The 24,187-nt window shown below is 41.3% G+C and overlaps 1 protein-coding gene across 2 annotated transcripts; it reads right to left on the minus strand.

The window, feature by feature from the left end:
- LOC109824470 lies at positions 205-22,832 on the minus strand. Of its 2 annotated transcripts, XM_020391074.1 has the most exons (3): positions 22,207-22,832; positions 1,196-1,252; positions 205-575 (listed from the first exon to the last, which is right to left on the minus strand). In XM_020391074.1, the coding sequence occupies exons 1-3, from the start codon at positions 22,756-22,758 to the stop codon at positions 261-263; spliced, it is 924 nt and encodes a 307-aa protein (XP_020246663.1). In that variant the 5' UTR covers positions 22,759-22,832; the 3' UTR covers positions 205-260. The 2 variants fall into 2 exon arrangements, with proteins under 2 accessions (XP_020246663.1, XP_020246664.1); XM_020391075.1 differs by lacking the exon at positions 1,196-1,252 and having other exon boundaries at positions 22,207-22,830.

The raw sequence follows: 24,187 nt of genomic DNA on the forward strand, positions 1-24,187 counted from the left end.
TTGTTTGTATTCGTGCTGTTAATTTTGTATTTGTGTGACCTTCTTTCTCAGTGACTTCGTGTTTCCTCGGACCCCAAAAAGGAGGCTTAAGAGCCCAACACAAGCGTCTCTTGAATTATCTGATAGAATATAGTTGTCATTTCCTTTTGTTCACCTGTTTCAAGCAGTAGAAGGAATGCTGGTTATAAATGACTCTATATAGAGTTGAAGAAAATCGAAAGTACATCAATAACATTATAAGAAATCAAAGATAAAAATTCCTACTGGGTAGTTTCATATACAGGTTTGAAGTTTCTGTAAGCAACTACTGCATAAAATGGATCTGAGCCAGATAATCCGAGCAATCTCATGATACCACTAAGAGGTGAATTATCCACATCTCCTGGTAATCTTCTTACCACCTCCGGTTGAGTGAAACCATCAATACATTGAAAATATTGCACAACCAGTTGAACTCGGCTGAAGGCGGTCCCATCTCTCCAGGCCGCGATTGCTTTCTCATAGAACATACGATTACTGAAACTCACGATAAAAACACCTCCGGGTTTAAGGACCCTAAATACCTCTGCAAATACCTGCAAGAAGAAACTACTAATTTTATTATCTGAATTTAATAGGGATGCTATCAGAATCGCGTCTAAAGGAATGGGGTGATTTACACCGTAAATAGAAGATTTATAACTCCCAAACTAATTCTCTAACCACCTAAGAATGGTATAGATCATCACTTTCTATAAGATGTTCTAATAGAATATTTACTCCTCTGAGCTAGTGCATCTGTTAGCATTTATTGAATTCTTACTTGACAAGTACAACTTTAATTGTGGATCTAAATTATAAAGACTAATTTGCTAAGCTTAAAATTTAATGTGCTAGGAAAAGGTGCATTAAATGTAACCATTTGCAATGCTGCTTCGTGATCATCTTGCTAGGAATTTTATGGAGATTAAACGGTAGAATTAAATACAAGAAATAAATAATGACGACACCCACAAAAATATCACATGGAAGCAAACACCGAGATTAAAATGGTTCGGCAAATCGTGCCTATATCTATGGGGCAATCTAGAGAGAAATATTTCTCTATTAATCAAGAGTACAAGTATTCAAAGCTACATCCAAACTTGGGAATTAAATCACAAGGGAAAAATACAGTATTACTGCAAGGACACCAACAACTTAAACCCCCTCTCACCATAATTTTCAACCCTCGCAGAGAAACCAACATTGCATCCTTGATGGCGTCGTTACTCTGAAAAAAATAGCTTTTAAATCACCCCAATTAGACAACATAACAATTCGAAATTATAAATTTTCTCTTCCTCTCTTTTTCTTTCTCTCTCCTCGAATACAGCGCACAAAAGAATAGGTGCTCTCTTTTTCGGCTCCTGTTCACTACACGGATTCACAAAAGTTGTTCCTTATTTAAACAAAATTTATCCTAAGGTTCTCAAACCTATTAGAATTGCATATAAGTCCAAATTCTTTATCAAGTGGAATTCAACATAGACCTAGTATATGTGGCCCTAACTTGGACTAGACCTACAACAATCTCCCATCTAGCCTAATGAGAGGAGTATGCCAATCTATAGCTCCTCACTGGAAGCCCATACTAGCCAATTACAGACACAAATCAGTCTTCTCTCTGGAAATTGTCTTCATAAAAAAATCTGCTAAATTATCATTAGTGTGAATCATCTATAACTTCAGCTCCTGTTTCTCAGCAGCTTCTTTAAGTTAATGATATCTCACATCAATATATTTTATCTTGAAGTGGAATATTGAATTTTTGCTTAGTTCTAGAGCACTCTGACTATCAATGAAAACTTGATACTCATTTTTTTGGTACATGCCTAACTACTGCAAACATCTACTCAATCACACCATCTCTTTTACCTACTTTGCAACTTTAATATATTATGTCTTTGTTGTAGATAAAGCAACATACTTCTACAATTTAGACTGCCATAATACAACTCTCCTTATAAAAGTGAACAACCAACCTGAGATAAACTTCCTATGACCTAGATCACCTGCCAAATCCGCATATGCAAAACCATGTAGTATTGGCCGCTTGGAACCTCTAAAACTCAAAAACAATATGAAGCTACTTTTCAAATATTTTAAAGTCCACTTTACACTCTCCCAATGTACGTTTTCTAGATTAGAAAGAAACATGCTCACAACGTCGACTGCATGAACTATATCTTGCTAAGTGCAAACTTAGCATACATTATACTCCCTACAGCTGAAGAGTAAGAAATATTTTTTATCTCCCTCTTTTTCTCATCTGTAGTCTGGCATAAATTCTTACTAGGCTTTAAGTGACTTGCAAGAACAGTACTAACTGTCTTGGCACCTTTTATGTTGTACCTATTAAGCAACCATTTAGCATATTTCTCTTGTGATAACCATAACAATTTGAATGTTCTATCACGTGCAATCTCCATATCATAGATCCGTTGTGCCAAACCCAAATCCTTCGTGTTAAAGGATTTAAATAACTATTCTTCATCCCACTGATCATCTGACTATCCTAACTAACAATCAACATGTGGTCCATATAAAGCAACAGGATAATTAAGCTAGCACCTGAATATCTCCTAAAATATACTCAAGAATCTACATTTGTCTTCTTATAGTGATGACTCAAAATGAAAGAATCAAATTTCTTATCCACTACTTGGGTGCCAAATTTAAACCATAGAGGATCTTTCAACCTACAAACCATGTGCTCTTTTCCCTTCACTTCAAAACCCTCCAGCTGCTTCATGTACTGTAGTCATTAAAAATTATATATGGGTTCCCACAAGCAGCTCGAGACAAAGAGAAGACGATGAACGCTATTATCCGAATCAAGGAGGATGATCTGATGTCATAGAGAAGCTAACAAATGTACGAAGCGAGTTAATAAATCATACAAATCAATGGGATGATACAATAACGAAGAAGCGACTCAACCTGGGGTTACGTTTCACCCACAAAGGAGTAAGAACCACTCATGTCTTGCTCATACCATAGGTGTCTCACTCTTGGGAGGTTGTAGATCTTTTCGTGATCTTTCTAATGCATCTTGGATCCCTTCATTCTGAGGTCGGACGAGGGAGTTAGAGTCAAAATACCCGAGACCGTTCAAGCCATTTTACACCAGCGAGACACAAAGTGTGTCTCGGAGAAGAATGGAGATTTTGACCATGACTTGCTACGAATATGAAGAATCTCAAAAGATAAGAGTTGTATGTATCTTTGTCAGCTTTCTAACGTATCTTGAATCATCTCATTCCGAGGTCGAACAAGAAAGTTAAGACCAAAATACCCGAGATATTTGCGAGATAGTAGAAGTGACTCACGCCCAGGTCAGCTCCCGACGTGTTTTCTGATAAAATTAGCTGCTAGAACTCCTTGGGGTCATCCATAAATATGTGGGATTATCCTTAAATATGTAGAAGCTGTTACACAACCGAAAACCCACCTAAACGGATAATAACGGTTGTTCTTCGACCCTATCCACAAACATGACATTTAAAGCCTATAAATACAGTCCTAGGGCCATCATTTGCAGAGAGCTAGAATTCTTGAGCCTTAGTGAAGCCCTGCTGAATAAGAGACTGAGGAGCATGAATTTTAGGGAGGAGGAGGAGATCGGATCGAGTTCTTCAACATAAGGAAGAGGAGTTCGTCAGATCCATAGCTCGGTTCCTTCCCTTGAGATCGTAGCTAGCTGCGATCTCGAGAAGAGTGATTATGTCGCTGTTGTCGAGATAATTACTTTGGTTTCTTGATTCCTTTGCGAATCAATGAAACTTCAGATTGATCTGATAGCTTGGTGGTCTATGGATAAACCCCGGCACCGGCAAAGATCTCACGCAAACAACATGAGATAAACTGTTGTTGTGTATGTTTTGACGAGAGTTGTAATTTTTAGTTTTCATTGTGTAAGAGTCTTATATTCCTATCCACAAACATGACATTTAAAGCCTATAAATACAGTCCTAGGGCCATCATTTGCAGAGAGCTAGAATTCTTGAGCCTTAGTGAAGCCCTGCTGAATAAGAGACTGAGGAGCATGAATTTTAGGGAGGAGGAGGAGATCGGATCGAGTTCTTCAACATAAGGAAGAGGAGTTCGTCAGATCCATAGCTCGGTTCCTTCCCTTGAGATCGTAGCTAGCTGCGATCTCGAGAAGAGTGATTATGTCGCTGTTGTCGAGATAATTACTTTGGTTTCTTGATTCCTTTGCGAATCAATGAAACTTCAGATTGATCTGATAGCTTGGTGGTCTATGGATAAACCCCGGCACCGGCAAAGATCTCACGCAAACAACATGAGATAAACTGTTGTTGTGTATGTTTTGACGAGAGTTGTAATTTTTAGTTTTCATTGTGTAAGAGTCTTATAAAAAGACTATCTTTTTGTTTTTATTATAACAACTGAAGTTGTAATGAATACCTCAATGAAGATGTCAACTTTCACACCAAACAAGCTGGCGATCACAGTGGGAGCCAACAACCTTACTGTCAAGACTGTCGCACCGCAGCCGACGATCAAGATCCCCGTGGCTGAAGAGGTTGAATACGAGTTCGACCAACAGAAGTTCAAGGAGTACGTCTCCTCCTCCTCTTCCACATCCTCCTCTCCTGGCAGGTGTAGGAAGGTCTCCTCCTCCGGAAGATCCGCTGGTCTTCAGATTTGAAGACCTAAGAAGGCGATCTCCCCGCTACTGCTACTGCAGTAGCACTTCGTAATGATCCGCCAGCGTCTGATGAAACCAAAGCCGCAAATCCGGACACCGCCTCCATTAAGGAGTTGATTGCTGAAGGCACGCCAACTTTATCGGAGAGAGCTCGTCAGAGGTGTCGTCAACGTCTCGCTAGCCAATTTGCAGAGGCTTTGGAGCAAGTACACCGCTACCAAGAGGATCTGAACTCCAGGAGACGCCAAGTGGCTAAACCATCACCACAGTAAGCTTCGGGATTCTTCTCCAAATCACCTACTAACGAATGGATTCGTGTCAAACAGAACCATTTCACTCTGGAGGAGCGTATTCAAAAGTGTCGTACACTTCTTGCGCACGTCCGGATCCTTGTGCGAAAAGCACAAGAAATGCAGAAAGAAGAGGCGGTTAAGAAATCACCTAAGTATAAATGGGTTTGGATGCCAAAGGTCAAATCAGCGTCTAAGGCAAAAGTAGACGAAGTTACTATTCAGCATTCGTCAACTTCAGATCCCGCTCCTCTTGCTCCCGCACCTCCGACGAAGCCCTACAGGAGCGTGGATCTCTCCAAATTCAGAATTCCATTGAAGGATTGCCTGGGTCCTCTACATGAAAATCGAGGCAAAACTCCTGTCAAAGAATGCTTAGGGACCGGTGAACAAATTCCGAGTGACTCTTCTGGCTGGATGTCATACACGACCTCCTAACAAGCCAATTCCTATAACCGCCCGCTTGGGGGTGTGTACAGAAGGCTAGGAGCCCGTTAGGGTTTCACCCTCACAAAGGTGTGATTCCAAACATGTGACTCCTACAAACGCCAACAAGGCGTTGCTTATTCAGAAGAAAATGTGTCTGGCAAAAGACGACGTTATACCTGATAAACAACCAATAAGTTGCTCCGGTCACAGCCGATGAGTGTAGGCATATAAAATTGCTTATAGGTCCCCTAGCATAGCTCGGCACAAACCGACGAGCCAACAAGGCGACGAGATCGACGAATCGCACGGAAGCGACGGAATGAATCCACCCGCGTGCAGAATCAAGCTAATGAGTTGAGGAATCAACGAGCCATCCAACCAAGGGGAAACTCGGACGAATCACGATCGAATCAAGATCAATTTCGGACTCGAACTCAGAAGCGGATTTACTGCCAAATCAGGAATCCAACTTACTGCCAAATCAGATCATCAAAATCAGAGTCTCAGGTCAACCGAAACACGGACAAACGAGACAACGGAAAACGACTCGAAGAAGTCGGAAAACACCGCCCGCGGGGGCTCGGCCAAAGCCGAGCCCCGAGGTGGCCGACAGTGGCCCGAGGTGGCCGACAGTAGCCAGAGGTGGCCGACAATTCCCTTTTTGCAGCCACTGTCCTGAGAGCCTATAAATAGGCCTAGAGATGTTCATTTTCGGAGGTCGAACTTTCAAGAGCCGAAACTCTGCCGGATTGAAGAGTGAACTCGGAGTTTGAAGACCAGAAGACTTACATCATTCAGATCTGATCCTCGGCGACCATCCACGTCAGAAAAGGCAGGATCTCGAGAGGAAGAAAGAACAGATCTGAGATCTACACGAGGCTACACTCCAGATCTAAGCTTGGTCTTAGATCTCGAGATCCGAGCGATTATTCCCTTGGTGGATTAATCCCTCCCGGCTATTATTCCCTTCGTGGAATAATACCCGCATACTCGTGTAGATCCGACCGGATCTAGATCGCGCGGTGGTCCACGGATTAACCCCGGCGCAGGCAAAGAACCCACCAAAGCGAGCGACCGCAAAACAGGAGCTCGTGATTTGTTCACAGAGGAAAGTTGTAATTTTACTTTATTTTCTTTGATTTAGTTGTAACCGGATCTATAAACGACCGGATCTTTTGTAACTCGAAAAGTTGTAACTCAAGATGACAATTATCTCATTAATGAAGAAAGCTACAGTTTTCCACGCGAACAATGAGTTGTACTATCATGCTGGTGGTAAGTCTCGAAAGAGAAATACCCCAGAAACAAACTCTCACTGCCCTTGTGAGAGGTTAACCAGAGTAGTGTTATCAGAATGTAGCTGTCCTAAGACCGCTCCACAGAGAGTCTCGGTATTCGAAAAGATCTACACTGAAGCATCTAAGCCCAAATCAAGACGTTTCCACAAAAGAGGATCGGTTGTTCGAGATAACGAACTCCCAGAACTTACCATCAACATGGTCAATAAGGAAAAGTCTCTGATTTTTTAAGTGGTTCTAGCCCCGACTTTTCTCCAGGCAGAAGAGTCAATTCGGGAATAGCCTAACTAATGTCTCGACTCCAGCTAGAAGCTATTAGACCTAAACAATTCGCAGTCACGATTAACATGGCTGATAAGGGAAAGTCGACCCGATCTTCTAGTTCAGACCCCTTCATATCGCATCGTCTAACTCGGCTACACACAGGGACTACTAGACGTAGGGACTATTAGAGGATGAATAGAGGATTATCCTCGGATGATGAAACATGAGATGCGAACTCTGCAGTCATTTCTGACATTACGGTATCCAGCCTAGGACAATCCCGTGATGTATTTATAATCAACACTGAGCAAATGACCAAAATTCTCGAGGATACTCTAGCCAAGCAGAAAGAAGCATTCAAAATTGAAATGGAAATGGCTATGCAGCAGATGAGGGAAATGCATGACCAACAGATTCGGGCTCTGTCCAATCAACTTAGTGAATCCAGCCGTCACAACATTGCTAACCAAACAGGTAGCGATTCAGATATGGATGAACACCTCAATGCTAATAACCCTCTCATTGATCAAAACGCTGGGGGTGGCTTCACTAAAGACAACAATGCTGAGGGTGGTCCCACCGAAGATGATAATGTCGGGAGTGGCCGCGTTGTTCCTCTCATAAATCGTCTAAAGCATGATACAGATGAGAACGAAAAGATGAAAGATCTCGAGAGCAAAATCAACGCTCTAATGTCTGCTCAAAAGGTGAAGAAGACCGGTATTCCGTGTTCTTACCCGAGAGAGTGGGAGTCGATCCCGTACCCGGTAAAGTTTAACCTGATCAACTTCACGCCGTTCGACGGGAAGGGCTAGCCCACTCAACATCTGATCTACTTCAAGTCCCACTTGGGTATGATTTATGGCAATAAAGCCTTGATGGTTCGATCATTCGTGGGTACCCTTCGCGGGGCTGCCTTTGATTGGTACCGCCGTCTCAAGCCTGGAAGCGTCAACAGCTGGGATGACATAGAAAGCTCATTTCTCGGTAATTTCTTTGATGATGATACCAAGGTATCAATTAGGATGCTCTTTGAGGAGAAATAGGAAGACAAAGAGACGGTCGACGACTTCGTCAAATGCTTCTGAAATAAGGTGATGAATTGTGGAGATCCAGTCATAGAGGACTTCATCCTCCAAACCTGTCATAACAATCTGTCCATTGATATCTTGGATGTTATGGGAGTAGCATCATCCAAGACTTGGAGAGAGTTAAAGGTGCGCGGAGAGCAGGCCGAACGCTTCCTCAAAAGGAAGAAAGCCGAGAGAAGCCAACCAACGGCTAACCCGCCAAAATCCAACTTCGCCTCCCGTGGAAAGGGGAAGGCACCTACACCAGCTATTGATGTTAATCAGATGTCACAGCAACAACTCGGGAGATAACAAAATACTTCGGATCTAGGACTCCAAAAAGAATACCCCTTTAAGGACAAAGACGTCCCGGTCATTTTTGAATCCCTCTTCAAAACCAACAAGATCAAGCTGCCACCTATCACAAATCAGGAGAAAGCTAATAATACTTTGGATCCAAAGTACTACGCGTACCATAGGAGGATCCTTCATCCCACCAAGGCTTGCTTCGCTCTCAAAAATAGCATCCAAGTCTTTATTGAAGCCGGTGTCATAACACTGGAATAAGCCAAATGAGAACAACACACTCTGAAGAGTATACGAGTATAAACTGCTTCTCAATCCTCCAACAGGTGTATGAGGTTAAACTGCTCCCTGCATACTCCGATAGGTATATGAGTCTAAACTGTTTCCTACCTTTCACGGATAGTTCTCTGAGAATCTTATATTCTTAAAGATAACCCGAACATGCGGCTAAGGGCAATGTGCTCCTCATTGGACCCAGTTTCGTAAAGAAAGCTGGGGGTGGATAATTCATATAATGTGAAGTTCCCGGAAGAATGTTACATGTAATATTCTTAGGGATAACTCGGCCATTACAAACAAAGTGATAAACACTAAACTCCCGCTGTTAAAGTCTTGACATAGCACTGGAAATTTTATTTTGAACGGTCTATTGTGATTGTCAAATCCCCTTCGTGTCAAGATCTCATCATTTGACATCAAAAACCCCCACTGAGTGATTAGTACAAGTCAACACTCCCATTGTGATTTATACTTTTACTCCCACTTGGTCAAACCATTAAACAGTTAGGACCACAATCAAAATACCCTCTCGATTCTTTCTATGAACGAGAGGTCCGCAAATTGAACGATCAAACCTTTAAACAGTTAGGATCACTCAAACCCCCCATTTGGTCAAACCTTCCTACAGTTAGGGTCAAAGCTAATATCTCATCTCGATTCCTTCCATGAACGAGAGGTCCACTTTCAAATCGAGTGATCAAACCTTCCTACAGTTAGGGTCATCTCAAACTCCTACTTGGTTAGGGCCAAAACTTTAATTCACTCTCAATAAATGAGAAATTCACCTTTAATTCGGTAATCAAACCTTTCGACAGTTAGGATTATCCGAATCTTTTCGATTCTCAAAGTGGAGATCACACTCTTAGTTTCACTCTTTAGATTCTCGAAGTGGAGATCCTACTTTGAGTTTCCTTTACAACTGGATATAGAATATAAAATTATTCCTTTCCCGCATCGGGTTCGTCTTTGCCCCAAGAGAAGACACTACTTTTCAACTCCTAAAATCCGCACCTTACACGTGCGGAGAATTTTATCCCGAATCCTAAGTAGGAATAAGTCAGTGCCTAATACGCGTTACCGGTTTAGTCTTTCACCGATTGAAGAAGACACCAGAATCCAAGTCTAGGGACTTTTATCCAGAAGCCTAAGTAGGGATAAGTCAGCGCCTAACACGCGTTGTCGGGTAGTCTATTCCCGTAAGAAAAATAAAGTCTACGTATTCAATATTATAGTACTAAAAGAGTGAACTCTTTTAGCATAACGTTACGTACGGAACGGATTTGAATAATCTGCATGCTAGCCCAACTCAAACGGTAGTCGGTAAAGACTAATCAAACCCATTGATAACTGAGAATTTGCTAAAAATTCTATAAATGCGATAGTCATTGATGCACTAGCTCCATTAATTGGTCTCGTGACTCAAGGATCCGACAACTTCAGGATAAGATCCATTTATGCAGATGAATCAGCTTTAACAGTTGGTCCTGCAGCCCTAACATTTGGGACCTCCATGCTCCAGCGCCTTAAGAGCATAAACTGTGTAAACATCGGTCAACGCGTTGCAACGAAAGTCAACGCAGGTCAAAGTATTGCGAGGAAAATTCAACGCCAGTCAACGTGTTGTAATGAAGGTCAACACTGGTCAAAGTGTTGTGAGGAAAAGTCAATGCCAATCAACACATTGCGATGAAGGCCATTGCGTCGATAATTTTTAGCCAAAATAAGACTCAGATCAATTTCAGGTCAAAGGATGATCCCAGTGAGTTCAATCGTAATTCAGATATGAATCCCCAACGAAGATAGTCAGTTCAACGTTGACTCAATAACATGAGCTAAGATCAGAAACTAATACACCAGTTTCAGTTCGAGGCTTTAACAACGGTCAGACGATAAACGCAGCACCGACAGAATCTTAACTATTCGACAAAATACTGAATAGACTGAGAATTAAAGAAGGCAAGAACTGAAGCCAATTATAAGTCCTTTTATACTAATTGAAGGTGGGGCCTATCACATCTAAAGTATTTCAGGCTCTTCAATAAAAGAAAAGAGACTCAAATACTTTGGAGGGGATATCTGTAGGCGTTAAAAATTACCTATGGGTTCCCACACGCAGCTCGAGACGAAGAGAAGATGATGAACATTATTATCCGAATTAAGGAGGATTATCTGATGTCATAGAGAAACTAACAAATGCATGAAGCGAGTTGATAAATCATACAAATCAATGGGATGGTACAATAACGAAGAAGCGACTCGACCTGGGGTTACGTTTCACCCACAAAGGAGTAAGAACCACTCATGTCTCACTCATCCCATAGGTGTCTCGATCAAGGTAGGTTGTAGAGCTCTTCGCGATCTTTCTAACGTATCTTGGATCACTTCATTCCGAGGTCGGACGAGGGAGTTAGAGTCAAAATACCCAAGACTGTTCAAGCCATTTTACACTAGCAAGACACAAAGTGTGTCTCGGAGAATAATTGAGATTTTGACCATGACTTTCTATAAATCTGAAGAAGATCAAAAGACAATAGTTGTAGGTCTCTTTGTCAGCTTTTTAAAGTATCTTGAATCATCTCATTCCGAGGTCGGACGAGAGAGTTAAGACTAAAATACTCGAGATAGTCCAAGTTGTCTCGGACATGTGCAAGACAGTCGAAATGACTCGCGCCTAGGTCAGCTCCCGACATGTTTTCTGATAAGATTGGCTTCTAGAACTCCTTGGGGTCATCCATAAACATATAGGGTTATCCTTAAACATGTTGAAGCTGTTACACAACCGAAAACCCACCTAGACTGATAATAATGGTTGTTCTTCGACCCAATCCACAAACATGGCATTCCTATCCACAAACATGGCATTTAAAGCCTAAAAATACAGTCCTAGGGTCTTTATTTGCATAGAGCTGGAATTCTCAAACCTTGGCGAAACCCTGCTGAATCAGAGACTGAGGAGCACAAATTTCAGAGAGAAGAAGGAGATCGGATCGAGTTATTCAACATAAGGAAGAGGAATTCGTCAGATCCATAGCCCGGTTCCTTCCCTTGAGATCGTACCTAGCTGCGGTCTCGAGAAGAGTGATTATCTCGCTGTTGCCGAGATAATTGCTTTGGTTTCCTGATTCTTTCGTGAATCAACAAAAGTCCGTATTGATCTGATCGCTTGGTGGTTCACGGATAAACCACAGCACCGGCAAAGATCCCACACAAACAACAAGAGATAAACTGTTGTTGTGTTTGTTTTGACGAGAGTTGTAATTTTTAGTTTTCATTGTGTAAGAGTCTTATAAAAAGACTATCTTTTTGTTTTCATTGTAATGACTAAAGTTGTAATGAATACCTCCTTCTCCAAATAACTATGAATGAATATAGTCTTCACATCATGTTGCTCAATCTTGATGTCTAAACTAACTGCTAACCTCAAGATAACTCTAATGGATGTCATCTTCACAACCGGCATGAAAATCACATTTAAATCAACGCCTTTTTTCTACCCAAAGCCTTTCACCACTAATCTGCTTTTTATTTCTTAATCTCTTTGTAGCCATCCTTCTTTAACTTTAACACTCATTTGTTCTTCAAAGAATTTTTGTCTTTCAACAACTCTACCAACTCATAAGTGTCGCTCTTCTAGAAAGACACCATCTCTTTCTGTATAGCTCAGAACCATCTATCCTTGTTTTTATGAGTCTATGCCCCTTGAAAACTCTCTAGCTCCCTCTCTTCTATTAGTAAAAATATTACTCTGAGGGAGGATATCTCGAGGATGGTATGTTCTCTCTAGCTGATCTCCTAACGTGTGGCTCTACACTCTTCTGTTGTTGGTGATGCTCCTTTTGCTGAGGATTCTCATGCTTGTAGTCATGATCATTGTCTCTCTACTCTAGCAACTGACAGTCAATCATTGTAGATGTCAGTTATCAAACAGGGAGTTTATTTATAAATTAAAGTTGAATCAGGGTCCTCAAACTCCTTCAGACGGCTGGCTCCACAAATCATAGTTCTTCCTTCCATACAAAATACTCGTGAGAGGACGGGGTTGGGTTCTACGGTTGTTCCTCCGACGATCATGTCAGTGTTTGAGCTTGTGTGGAGAGTATATGATAAGTAAGTAAATAAATGCAGAGTTTCAGAGTTACATAAAGCCGAAGAAGGTACCTTGTGTAGTGCCACTTACTTTTATAGCAGATGGGAAGGGCAAAGAGGTAACAATGGTTGAGTCCAAGTAGGCAGCTGACTTGGCAGACAGTTAAGAGGTGTCCGCCGCTAGCGAAGATGGTCATCCAAGTGGCTCGTACCAAGAGACAACAACTACTCGGTGTTGACGGAGCTTGATAAATCATAAAGACTTTGGGGACTAGAGCAATGATAACCTTATCAGAGCAGTTAATGCAAGGGTAGGTGGCTATTGGCATTATTCGAGAAAACTATCACCTCTTTAGTCGTGTTGTTGATGGCTGACAAACACCACCGTTTTAGTCGGTTGTGCAAGTTATCAGCTGATATAGCGGGCCGAGTGTGAAGTCTTAGGGCTTGTTTGGATTGAGGGGAATGAGGGTGAAGGGAAGTTAGGGGAACCATTCACCTCCATTCACCTTGTTTGGGAACACTTAGGAGGTGAAGTTAATTCACCTCCATTCACCTTGGTTCACCCCCTAATAGTATAAAAATTGTTACCCCCCAAATTGGGGTGTAACCAAGGGGAAGGGAATTCCCTTCCCTTCCCTTCCCTTCCCTTCCCTCAGTTTCCCTTAACTTCCCTTCACCCCCTACGAATCCAAACAGACCCTTAAGGTCTCGACCTAGAGAATAGGATGATAAGTATCGCCTCTCGAGTTAGCCATATGAGTTGTTGGCCTATGGAGTCTACTGCAGGACTGGATCGAATCATCCGGGCTCTGATCATGTCTGATCTAGCGCGAAGTAGGACATGTGTTAGTTTCTCATGGGAGGTTAGCACTAAGTTATTTCAGACTACAACAGTCGCCCCCTTTCACTTGAACTTGACTGGCTGAGTACGGGTGAAAGTTAAACAGTTGTCTGTTAGCGACTCTCGAGGCGCATTTATGATGAAAGTGACGTGCGACTATTGAGGTGACCTTTTGATGTCAGTGGATATGATAAGTTATCATCGCTTTAATTTCCAACCTGAGAGGCACTTCGATTGGGGTGATATGCTTCGCTTCTTATGTGATTGGTTCACTTTTCATGGTCAATCTTAGCCGTCCACTTTGAAGAAGTCGGTCGCTCTGATCTTGACACGTGTCTACACTCTCAGCCCATATGTAGCTCATTTCAGAGCTCATTTCAGAGACGGGTTTTACCTTTACAAATTTTTTGCACACACACTCTTGAAATTCCTAGATTTCTACACTGAACATCCTCCGATCAATACTCCAACGATTAGAAATGGCCTCTGCTTCTGATACTGCTAACTGTAACGAGACAACGATCTATCTCCTCCACTTATTCTGATCAAAGATGTATGCAACTGAGCTTGATGCATACTTTGATCGATTTGATCTTCCTCGTTCCTTCACTTTGTTAGCGCTGGAGATATCAGAGGTCGTATATCATCACGACGGTGATGGGGCACTGATTTATCTTAAACACTTGGAGTATGGACTTCGGTTTTTACTCCATCCATTCCTCTACCGAGTTTGTGATGCATTAGGGGTGTCCCTGTCCCGAATCAAGCCAAACTGGATCGCTACTTTGGTGGCGTATATGGTGATTTGCCGTCGGGTCAGTGTCGAGCCGAGCTTATGCATGCTGGGTTATTTGGTTAGTGTTAAGACGGCGAAGAAGGATGAGCACTTGTATCTTTAGAATATTGGCAACTTCAAGTTAGTGTTGAATGCCTCTGACTCCAACAAAGATTGGAAAGAGAAGTTCATGTGGGTTTTTGGGGCCGACCCAATCTTCTCTTGCCTAACTTAGCATGAGATAAATAAGAATGTTCTAAAGTCGAGTTAGCTTACAAATGAGGAGAAGCAGGGGCTCGACAAGTTCCGAGCTTATGCTGGATTTCGGGAGGTTAGCAATCTTTTTGAGATGGTTGTCCTCCGAGTAGTTAGCCTATCTAGCACTCCGCTGGTAGAGGAGGATCGAATTCGAATGGCCATCCTAGTGCTCCCGCTTAAATGGTCAAAGAAGGTGCATCCGGGGTAGGCGATTAGGCCTCAAAAGTAGCCAAGCTGGCCCCTGCGAAGGTTAAGGAGATGGTGGCAAAGGCTACTGAAATTGTAGCTCGGCTGGCAGGGCCAAGTGCTATTGCTCAGGCTGAGAGATCAGAGAAGAAGAGGGGGAGGTTGCGAAAGGTGAACAGTCGAGGTCCTGAGGGGAGCGTCAAGCTGGCTCAGGGTGGGTTGGAAAAGCCAGTTAAGGCAAGTGTCCCCATCCCATACTAAGAAGTCGGCTCACATCCCTCAGCCCCCAGTGCTCCAATCCTTGAGTGGGCCGAGGTCGTGATCCTTAATGAAGCATCCCTTGCTTAGGGAATGGAGGTGTCTGAGCTTACTAAGGCCAAAATTCAAGTTGAGGAGGAGACGACCTAGCCTCCTCTACTTGAGTCGGCCCATAGGCAGGGTAAGGCGCCGGCCGAGGAAGAGATGGCCCAGCCTCAATCAGTCATAGAGTCGATCGCAACAGCTCTAACTCCAGCTCTAGGATTCTACTTCGAGTGGCCCTACCCCCACTATACTGATGAGATAGACCCGAACGTGTAGGGCTTACTGAGGAGATGTTGATCAGCACACCTAGAGATGGCCCCTGATATGATAGGGAGCCATCAAAAGAGCACCAATATGTGGCTCAGCGTTCACTTGACAAGAGGAGCTCAATCCTAGGTCTTGGATGGCCCAGTCTCGAGCCTTGGACCAACTCTACCTCCCGAGGGATGACAAATCCTTGTGGCGATGACTACTGTTGGCCTTTATCAAGCCCTCAAGGGTTACCTTCTATGGGGAGCCTTAGTCAAGCAGGAGTTATTTTCTCGACTCGAGCTTGCTCAAGGCATCCTTGAAAAATTCCAAGAGGCGCTAATGGCAAAAAGGGTGGCTCGGGAGGAGGCTAAGAACAAAGTTGTTGTTATGGAGGTAGAGCTAGAGGCTTGAAAGTGGAGCGACGTCAAGTGACATCGTTAACCGGAGACTCGCCAAAAAATGTTTGAGGGGTTCCAGGTGCACCATACTAACCAGTCGAACACGATCGTCAAGCTAAAGGAAGAAATTGTCCACCTCCAGCATTATATCCTCGAGCGAGATGGCCGAGCAAAGTTTTTAGAGGAGGAGCTTGAGATCGAGAGGCATGATAGTAAGATCACCTTCAAGCGCGTTCAGGGTGCTCGTTAGAGGTGGAGAACCATCAAGCACAACTAAACGAGGAGATTCTTGCTCGCAAGAGGTTGAAGAAGGAGGCGGGCCAAACAGTAATTGAAGCGGAGAAGCAACGAGGTGAAATGCAGATTCTGTAGGGTCACCTTAGCAACCTTGAATCTGAGGCCTATCCGTTGGAGGTTGTGGATAAATACCGTGACAACCCCTTAGGCAAGGTCGAGGTGGCGCTGGCATGCAAAGCTAGCTTTGGTTGTCTCTTGGGATAGCTTCCTCCTAAGTCTCAACCCAAACACGATCGTCTTTATTATCCTTATCGAGTCACCTCTTACCTAGATATCTTAAAAGAAATTGAGGCTAAGGGAGGCGGATTGGTCCTTGATGTGGATAATGGAGACGAGGGAGACAAGGAATCGACAGAAGGCTCTGAGGCAGGTGGCTGGGTTAGCTGGCCTGGGGGTGACCAAGGAGGTGTCCAAGAGGGTGACCCAGACGATGAAACAACCACCGCTTCCCCTCGACTGACTCCAGCTCCCGAGTCGGTGTTAATCCGTCGGGTCCTACTCCGAGCTGAGCTCCTTGAGAGAGTTATATATCTTCTTTTTTTGCAAGATAGATGTGAATGTAGACAATGATATAAATGTCTAGATATATGAATGAAAGTAATGTTTTTGTGTACTAGATTTGTGAATCTTTCTCACTTGCATTTAATTCCTGCCTTGCTCAAGTCTTTGTTTGATATAGAGTCGAGTTAGCTCAACCTTGTACGGCGGATGGGGTGACTTAGCTTCATACGTTGTTTATTAAATATGATTACAATGTCCTAAAAATGTGTGTGTTAGGCTAATGTAGGTGCCAAGGTCTTATTGTAGACATTTTAGATGCGAATGTTTTTTGTTAATTTATGCGGCGTACCTTTAAGTATCAATCGGTTATTTGGGTTGGGGCGACTTGAATGCATGCCATGGGTGTATTCATAATGACACTAATGTCTTAGGGTACATGTCTTGGGCTTATGAATGTGCCAAGGTCTTTGGAGTGGACTGAATCGAGGCGCGCCTTGGTTTTATCCCTAGAGGATACCAAGATCTTTTGTTGAAGGCGCACCTTGGTCTTACCCTGTTAGATACCAAGGTCTTTTATGTCGGAGATGACTTGAAAATGATAGACATATTTTTATTTTTATCAATTTGAACCGCGTACCATTGAGTACTAGTCAGTCCTTCAAGTCGTGATGACTCGGCCTCAAGAAGGACGAGTAGTGCAACTCGGCCTCGTGCCTTAGGTTTACTTGTGATGACACCAAGATCTTAGTGTATGTGCCTTGGGCTTAGGGAGATGCCAAGGGCTTTTTTATCGATGTAGATTGAGTTTGATGTGCCTTAGTTTTTCCCTAAAATGGAACCAAGATCTTTTTGTCAATGGCGTGCTTTGGTTTTACCTTGAATAGGTACCAAGGGCTTTAAGGTCGGAGCCGATTGAGTGGAGGCGTGCCTTAGCTTTATCATGAGAGGGTACTAAGGGCTTTTATCGATGGCGCGCCTTGGACTTACCCTGAGTAGGTGCCAAGGTATTTTGTGAATGACGCACCCTTGTCTTACCCTGATTAGGTGCCGAATTCTTTTGAGTCAAAACTAATCGAGTGGAGACGTGCCTTAGTCTTACCCTGAGAGGGTACCAAGGGCTTTTATCGATTGCGCGGCTTGGTCTTCCCCTGAGTAGGTGCCAAGCTCTTTTGTCAATAGTGTACCTTGATCTTACCCTAATTAGGTGCCAAGGTCTTTTGAGTCAAAGTCGATTGAGTCTAGGTATGCCTTAGTTCTAAATTGAGAGGGTACCAAGGGCTTTCATCGATGGCACGCCTTGCAGATAACCGAATCAATGATGATCGATCAACAAGAGCTACATATAGATACAACATGAAAAAGCATACTATTAATTTAATTACCCTAGAGAGAACCTTATTTGTCTTAGTATTATTCATGAAAGCGACGCCAAGGTCTTTGGCTGAAGTAGGCTGAGTTGATGGAGATCATCCTTGGTGGCAGCTTCTCATCTCATGATTTGAGCATAAGGGGCCATTCGCCCTGAGGTAAAGGAGAGATGAAGGGCCCCACGGTGGGTGCTAAAATGTTGATGTTAGTTATCAAACAAGGACTTTATTTGTGGATTAAAGTAGAATCATGATCCTCAAAGTCCTTCAAACTCCTGACTTTATAGATTGCAGGTCTTCCGTGCATAAGAAATACTCGTGAGAGGCTAGAGTTAGGTTCTCCGGTAGTTTCTCCGATGATCAAGTCAGTGTTTGAACTTGTGTGGAAAGTATATAATAAGTAAGTAAATAAATGCAGAGTTGTCAAAGTTACCTGAAGCCAAAGAAGGTACCTCGTGTAGTGACACTTATCTTTATAGCAGATTGGAAGGGCAAAGAGGTAACTGTGGTCGAGTCTAGGCCGGTAGCTAACTCAGCAGACAGTTAATAGGTGTTGGTCACTAGCAAAGATTTGTCATCCAGGTGGCTAGTGCCAAGCGACAACAGCTGGTTGGTGCTGATGGAGCCTAATAAGTCGTAAAGACTTTGGGGACTAGAGCAATAATGACTTTGTCCGAGTAGTTAATGCAAGGAGTAGGCAGTTGTCGGCGCGGTTTGAGAAAACTACAACCTCTTTAGTGGTCCGACAAACACCGCCCGTTTTGTCGGTTACGAAAGTTGTCGATTGATATAGCGGGTCGGGTGTAAAGTCTCGAGGGCTCGACTTGAAGAGTAGGCTGACAAGTATCGCCTCTCAAGTCAGCCACGAGAGTTGTTAGGCCTATGTAGTTAGCTGCAGAAGTGGATTGATTTGTCAGAGCTCTGATCATGTCTGATCTGGCACGGAGCTGGACACGTGTTAGTTTTTCATGGGGGGTTAACACTAAGTTATTTTCAGGTTATAACAGTCATCATTAACACCATAATTGTGCATATACTTTGTATCTGTAGGATGCAATTGTACTGGAGACGAAACGTGTGTCATATCTAAAATCTGACTAGCAACACTATTTGTCTACTCTACTCTCCTGAGATCTACAATAGTCTGGTCCTCCTAAAAGACTATAGTTGCATGTCTAATAATTATTATTTTCTCTATATCATAGCTTGTAGCTGAATTTATCTTCTCCATAGCCAAGACAGATGCATGGAACTACCCTATCATCTAGCTTCTATCTATTCTCCTTTGGAATATGTACAAACACTTTATAGCAAACACCTTTAGATAAGAAAGGGAAATATTCTTTCCTAACCAAACTCTCTCTAGCATGTTAAAACCCAAAGAAACTTAATGATACCTGTTAATTATGTAGCATGCCACACAAATACTTTTAGCCCCAAAGGTCTTTGGTAAATTCCCCATCTTCAACCTACAAATGACTTTTTCTATAATGGTCTTGTTGTACCTGTTTGCAACTCTATTGTGCTGTGGGCTGTGTCCTCTGATGTCAAATATCATGCTTGGAGCAATAATTTCTAAACTCAATAGAAATGTAATCCTCTCTATTATCAGTGTGCAGATACTTCAACTTCTTGCCTGACTACCTCTCCATCATGGCATGAAACTGCTAGAAGACTATAAATACCTAATCATTTGTCCTCAATATGAAGACCCACATCTTCTGTGATGCAACATCAATAAACGTGATAAAGTACTTGTTTGCCATCCAAAGACACAATCTCGATAGGACCATAAACATCAAAATAAATTAAATCTAGAATATTATCTTTTCTTTTAGAAGGCTTCCTTAACAAAACTTTATATTACTTGCAAAATAAATAATAACCACAAGGGGTAAGTAATGAACCTTTGGCAAATCAAATGAGAGACATCTTTGCTAATACCTGCAACCCCTTCTCACATAAGAGCCCGAGCCTCTTGTGCCACAAATTGAGAGAGCCATCTTGAGCCGCGCTCAACGAATAATAAGATATCTTTGCTTGAGTGTACAAATTACAACATATATTTTCTCTATCCACTATAAGAGAGCCTCTGGTGATTTTACATTTTCCTCTACCAAAGTGAATGTCATATTCCATTCAGTCTAAAGTAAGGCCTGAAAGCGAGTTGGGCGCAAATTGGGAATATGTCGTGCATTCTTCAAGTTCAATGTGCATCTGATATCAGTCTGCATGTGTATGTCACCAAGTTCGACAATCTTCAAGTAGCTAATATTGCCCATCTCCATATTGCCAAAGTCACCTGCTCTATACGACATGAAAAGATCCTAGTTGAAGGCATCATGACATGTAGCTCTTGTATCCATCATTCAGTCGAAATTCTAACCTTTAAGATGCATGCAATCTTTTTCACAAAAGTGAGAATAACATCGGTCTTAGACAAAATATCAATAGTCTCATTGTCTACATTCTTCTTCTCATCTTTGTTCTCATCTTTGTTCCAACCTTGCTCCTTCTTCCATATCCAACAATTCTTTCTAATATAAGCTAGCTTCCCACAATGAAAGCAACATTTTCCCATTAGACTTTGATATGCCCTTGGATGCACCATGACTTTTGGACTAGTCTCCGTACCTAGTTCTGCCCCTATTCTCCGTAATAAGTGCCTGTGAGTTATATGTATTGGTAAATTTCCTCTGAGTCTCCTTATTGAATAATATGCTACTAACTATACTCATCGATAACACACTATATGGAGCAGCATTGTTAACCGTCACCATCACTATATCCTAACTACCTGACAAAGAACCCAATAATAACAAAGGTTGTATCAACGAGTGTCATCTTCATAGTAGCTAACTGATTAACCAAACTGTTAAACTCATTCAAGTTCTCTACTATGCTGCTCCCTGAACTTCAAGTTCACCAACCGGCTCATAATGAATGCCTTGTTCCATGCGGTCTTCTTCTCATAGAGATCCTCAAGTTTCTCTCATAGAGACTTCGCATTAGTCTCACTCGATATATGGTGAAACACACTAACATCGATCCACATCCAAATATAACCAATCGCTTTACTATTTTGTTTCGCCCACTCCTTATTAGACATCTTTTTCGCTTAGCTTCATCTTCCTCTATAGGATTTTTTAAATCCTTGCAATAGAGAATATTTTCCATCTTGGACAGCCATACTTGCCAATTGAAACAATTCATTTTTATCATTGTACCAAAATTCTACATCTTTTCCATCCCAAAGGACATCTCAAACTAGGGCTTTAAAACTCATTGTTAGGAATTTGTGGGGATTAAACTGTGGAATTAAATACGAGAAATAAAAAATAGCACCAACAAAAATATCACACATAAGCAAACATTAAAATTTAACATGGTTCGAAAACTATGTCTATGTCTACGGGACAATCCAGAAAAAAATATTCCACTATGAAACAAGAGTACAAGTCCTCAAAGCTACACGTACATTTGAGAATTAAATCACAAGAGAAAAATACAATATTAACTCTAGGACACCAAAACATAAAATCTGTCTCACTATAAATATCCAACACCTGTGGAGAATCTAGAGATATCAATACGACACCCTTGGACGGTTTGGTTGTTCTAAAGAGAACGACTTGTGAATGGCTGCAATCAGACAATGGATTGATCCGAAATTAACTTTTTTCTAGTCCTCTCTTTCTTTCTCTCTTCGAAAGCAGCGCACAAAAAATTAGGTGCTCTCCGTTTCGGCTTCTGTTCACTATAGGGATTCACAGATATTGCTCCTTATTTAAAAGGAAAATTATTCTGAGGTCCCCAGACCTATTAGAATGTAGGTTCAAATCCTTTATCCAGTAGAATTCAACATTGACCCAGCATTAGTGGGCCTAGCATGGGCTAGACCCACAAGGCCACAACACATCTGCACCGGTTTTTATCGGATAATAACCAAATTAAAAGGCTCAAATAAGAAACAAAAATCTGAAGCTACGAGATTGAAAAATAATAGTTGTTTGCATTTCTTCTATGCACTAAATTGTATGTCAATCTAAACGAACCTATTAATACTTTCAGTTCCGATAAACAGTGTAAAGTTTGGCAGCAATCACAACTCCCAAGTTATCAGACATTTATCCACACAAAATATGGGCTTGGGTTAACAAAATATTTCAGAAGTAAAATATTTTAATGGTCGACTTTAAATTTTGCTTTTACTCATGAAATACAAATTGTTAGATTCATTACCAGTTTAAAAATATCTAACAAAACTAAAAAATCCAATAAGAGCTAAATTAAGGTAAATTGATAGGCACCTTCTCCGGCCACTGAAGGTATTGCACGCTTACAGCACAAATCACTGCATCAAAACTGCAATCCTCTGCCTGAAACTGTTGCTCTTCATTCAAATTCTTAACAAAGAAACTATCCAACCTAGGATTCTTGGCCAGCTCCTGGGCATTGAGCCCGTGCCCAACAACTCTCTTATACTTCACCTCTCGGGGCAAATGGCTAACCCAAGAGCTCATAAGGTCCAGCACTTCCCATCCAGAAAATAACCTCTCCCTGTACAAATCAGTCAGAGTGGAGATAAACTTGTCATCAACATGAGTCACAAATCGCGGGTAGGAGTAGAAGTCTCGGTCAGAGTAGGTGTTTAGCTTCGTCCGGCCTTTGTTGGAGAGGACGAATCTTTTGATGAGTTTGGATGTGGAGGAGGATGATGATGATGTTGGTTGGTTGGTTTGGTTGTTGTTGTTGGAGGTGGGAGAGGATGCAGAGATTCTTGGGAGGGAAGGATGGATGTGAAAGGGAAAGTTTACCCATGATCGTGTTCTTGCGGTGGGAATTGGATGGAGGGAAAGCATGACAAAAGAAGAGTGGAATTGATATTATCCTTGGAAAGGAATTGTAGCTGGTGGTGTGCTACCTTATATGGGAGAGTAGGCCCAATTAATATTTATGTGTATACAAGTGGTTTGCCTGCTCGCACGGTCAGTCTTGTTTCTTCAGTTTGTATATATGATTACCTTTACTTTATGAGTTTCATTTTTAATTATGTTCATGCTTTTAAATTAAATTGCAGTAATTTTTTTCTAGGCCGATAAATTACACCTAAATATTTTATTGTTTGTCCGATATTGCACCAAAATATCACTAGTTATAAAACACTTCATTTATGTACCCTAAAATTTCTAAAATTGTACTTTAATACCCTAAAGTTTCATAAGCAATATAAACATGATAATTTCCCTAAAAAATTCTAATGCAACACTTAGTTGCTATTTAGATTACACTTTAACCCTTAATTTTTTTGTTAAATATATTGTTAAATGTATCAAAGTTCTATATTAAGCCGACCATTTTTTTTCTTCTGGCTACTGCTTCATCTTTTTTGTGTTTGCTATATAGTCCACTTTTTTTTATAAATATGAGCATAGAAATGACTTGAAACAATGACTTATAATATAATAACAATGACTTATAATATCATAACGAACATGATATTAATATTTAAATTTTTCCATAGCATTCTGAACATAACTTGTGAGATGAAAGAGATTGCATGAATTTAAAACTCAAAATTAGATTACTTGAGTTGGAACTTTTTTTTCTAATAAAGAAAATACAAAATAAGGCCGTGGATTACATTTATTTGAAAGTTTGAAATTCAAACTCCTCTCTATAAAACATTGAAATATGGATACATTTCACTAAACCCCTAATAAGTTCCAGTGTTTAGCACTATATCCGCAGGATCTTTGAAACTCTCATAAAACCTCTAATAAATATTGATAGAAAATCCTCAAACTTAACACTGTTGGTCGATGTGTGGTCAAATTACCAAAATACCCCTAATAAGCTTTGGCAAAAAAACCCTAATAAGCTTCAGATTTTATCACTTAACCCCCACTAATTTTTGACAACATCCTTAATAACATTTGCTTATAATTTTTAAATTTTTTTGTTATTTGTTTGTAATTTTTAAATTTTAGAGGGAGTTGTTTGTGGTTTTTTATTTTTTTTCAGGAATTTATTTGAAGGTTTAGAAATTTTCAGGGAATTGTTTGTAATTTTTTAAATTTTAAAAGCCCGATCACAATTTTTAATTTTTTTTACAGATTATTTACAATTTCATACTTTTAGGGGTTTATTTGTAATTTTGGATTTATGGTATTATTTATATTATTTATATTTTTTAGAGTTTTGTTTATATTACGGAGTTTCAGACTTTAACTGGTTTCTTCCATGTGCTTCATTTACTTTTTTTTTGGGGGGGGGGGGGGGGGGCGGGGG

The sequence above is a fragment of the Asparagus officinalis genome, chromosome 9 (assembly GCF_001876935.1).
Source record: "Asparagus officinalis chromosome 9, Aspof.V1, whole genome shotgun sequence".
NCBI lineage: Eukaryota > Viridiplantae > Streptophyta > Magnoliopsida > Asparagales > Asparagaceae > Asparagus > Asparagus officinalis.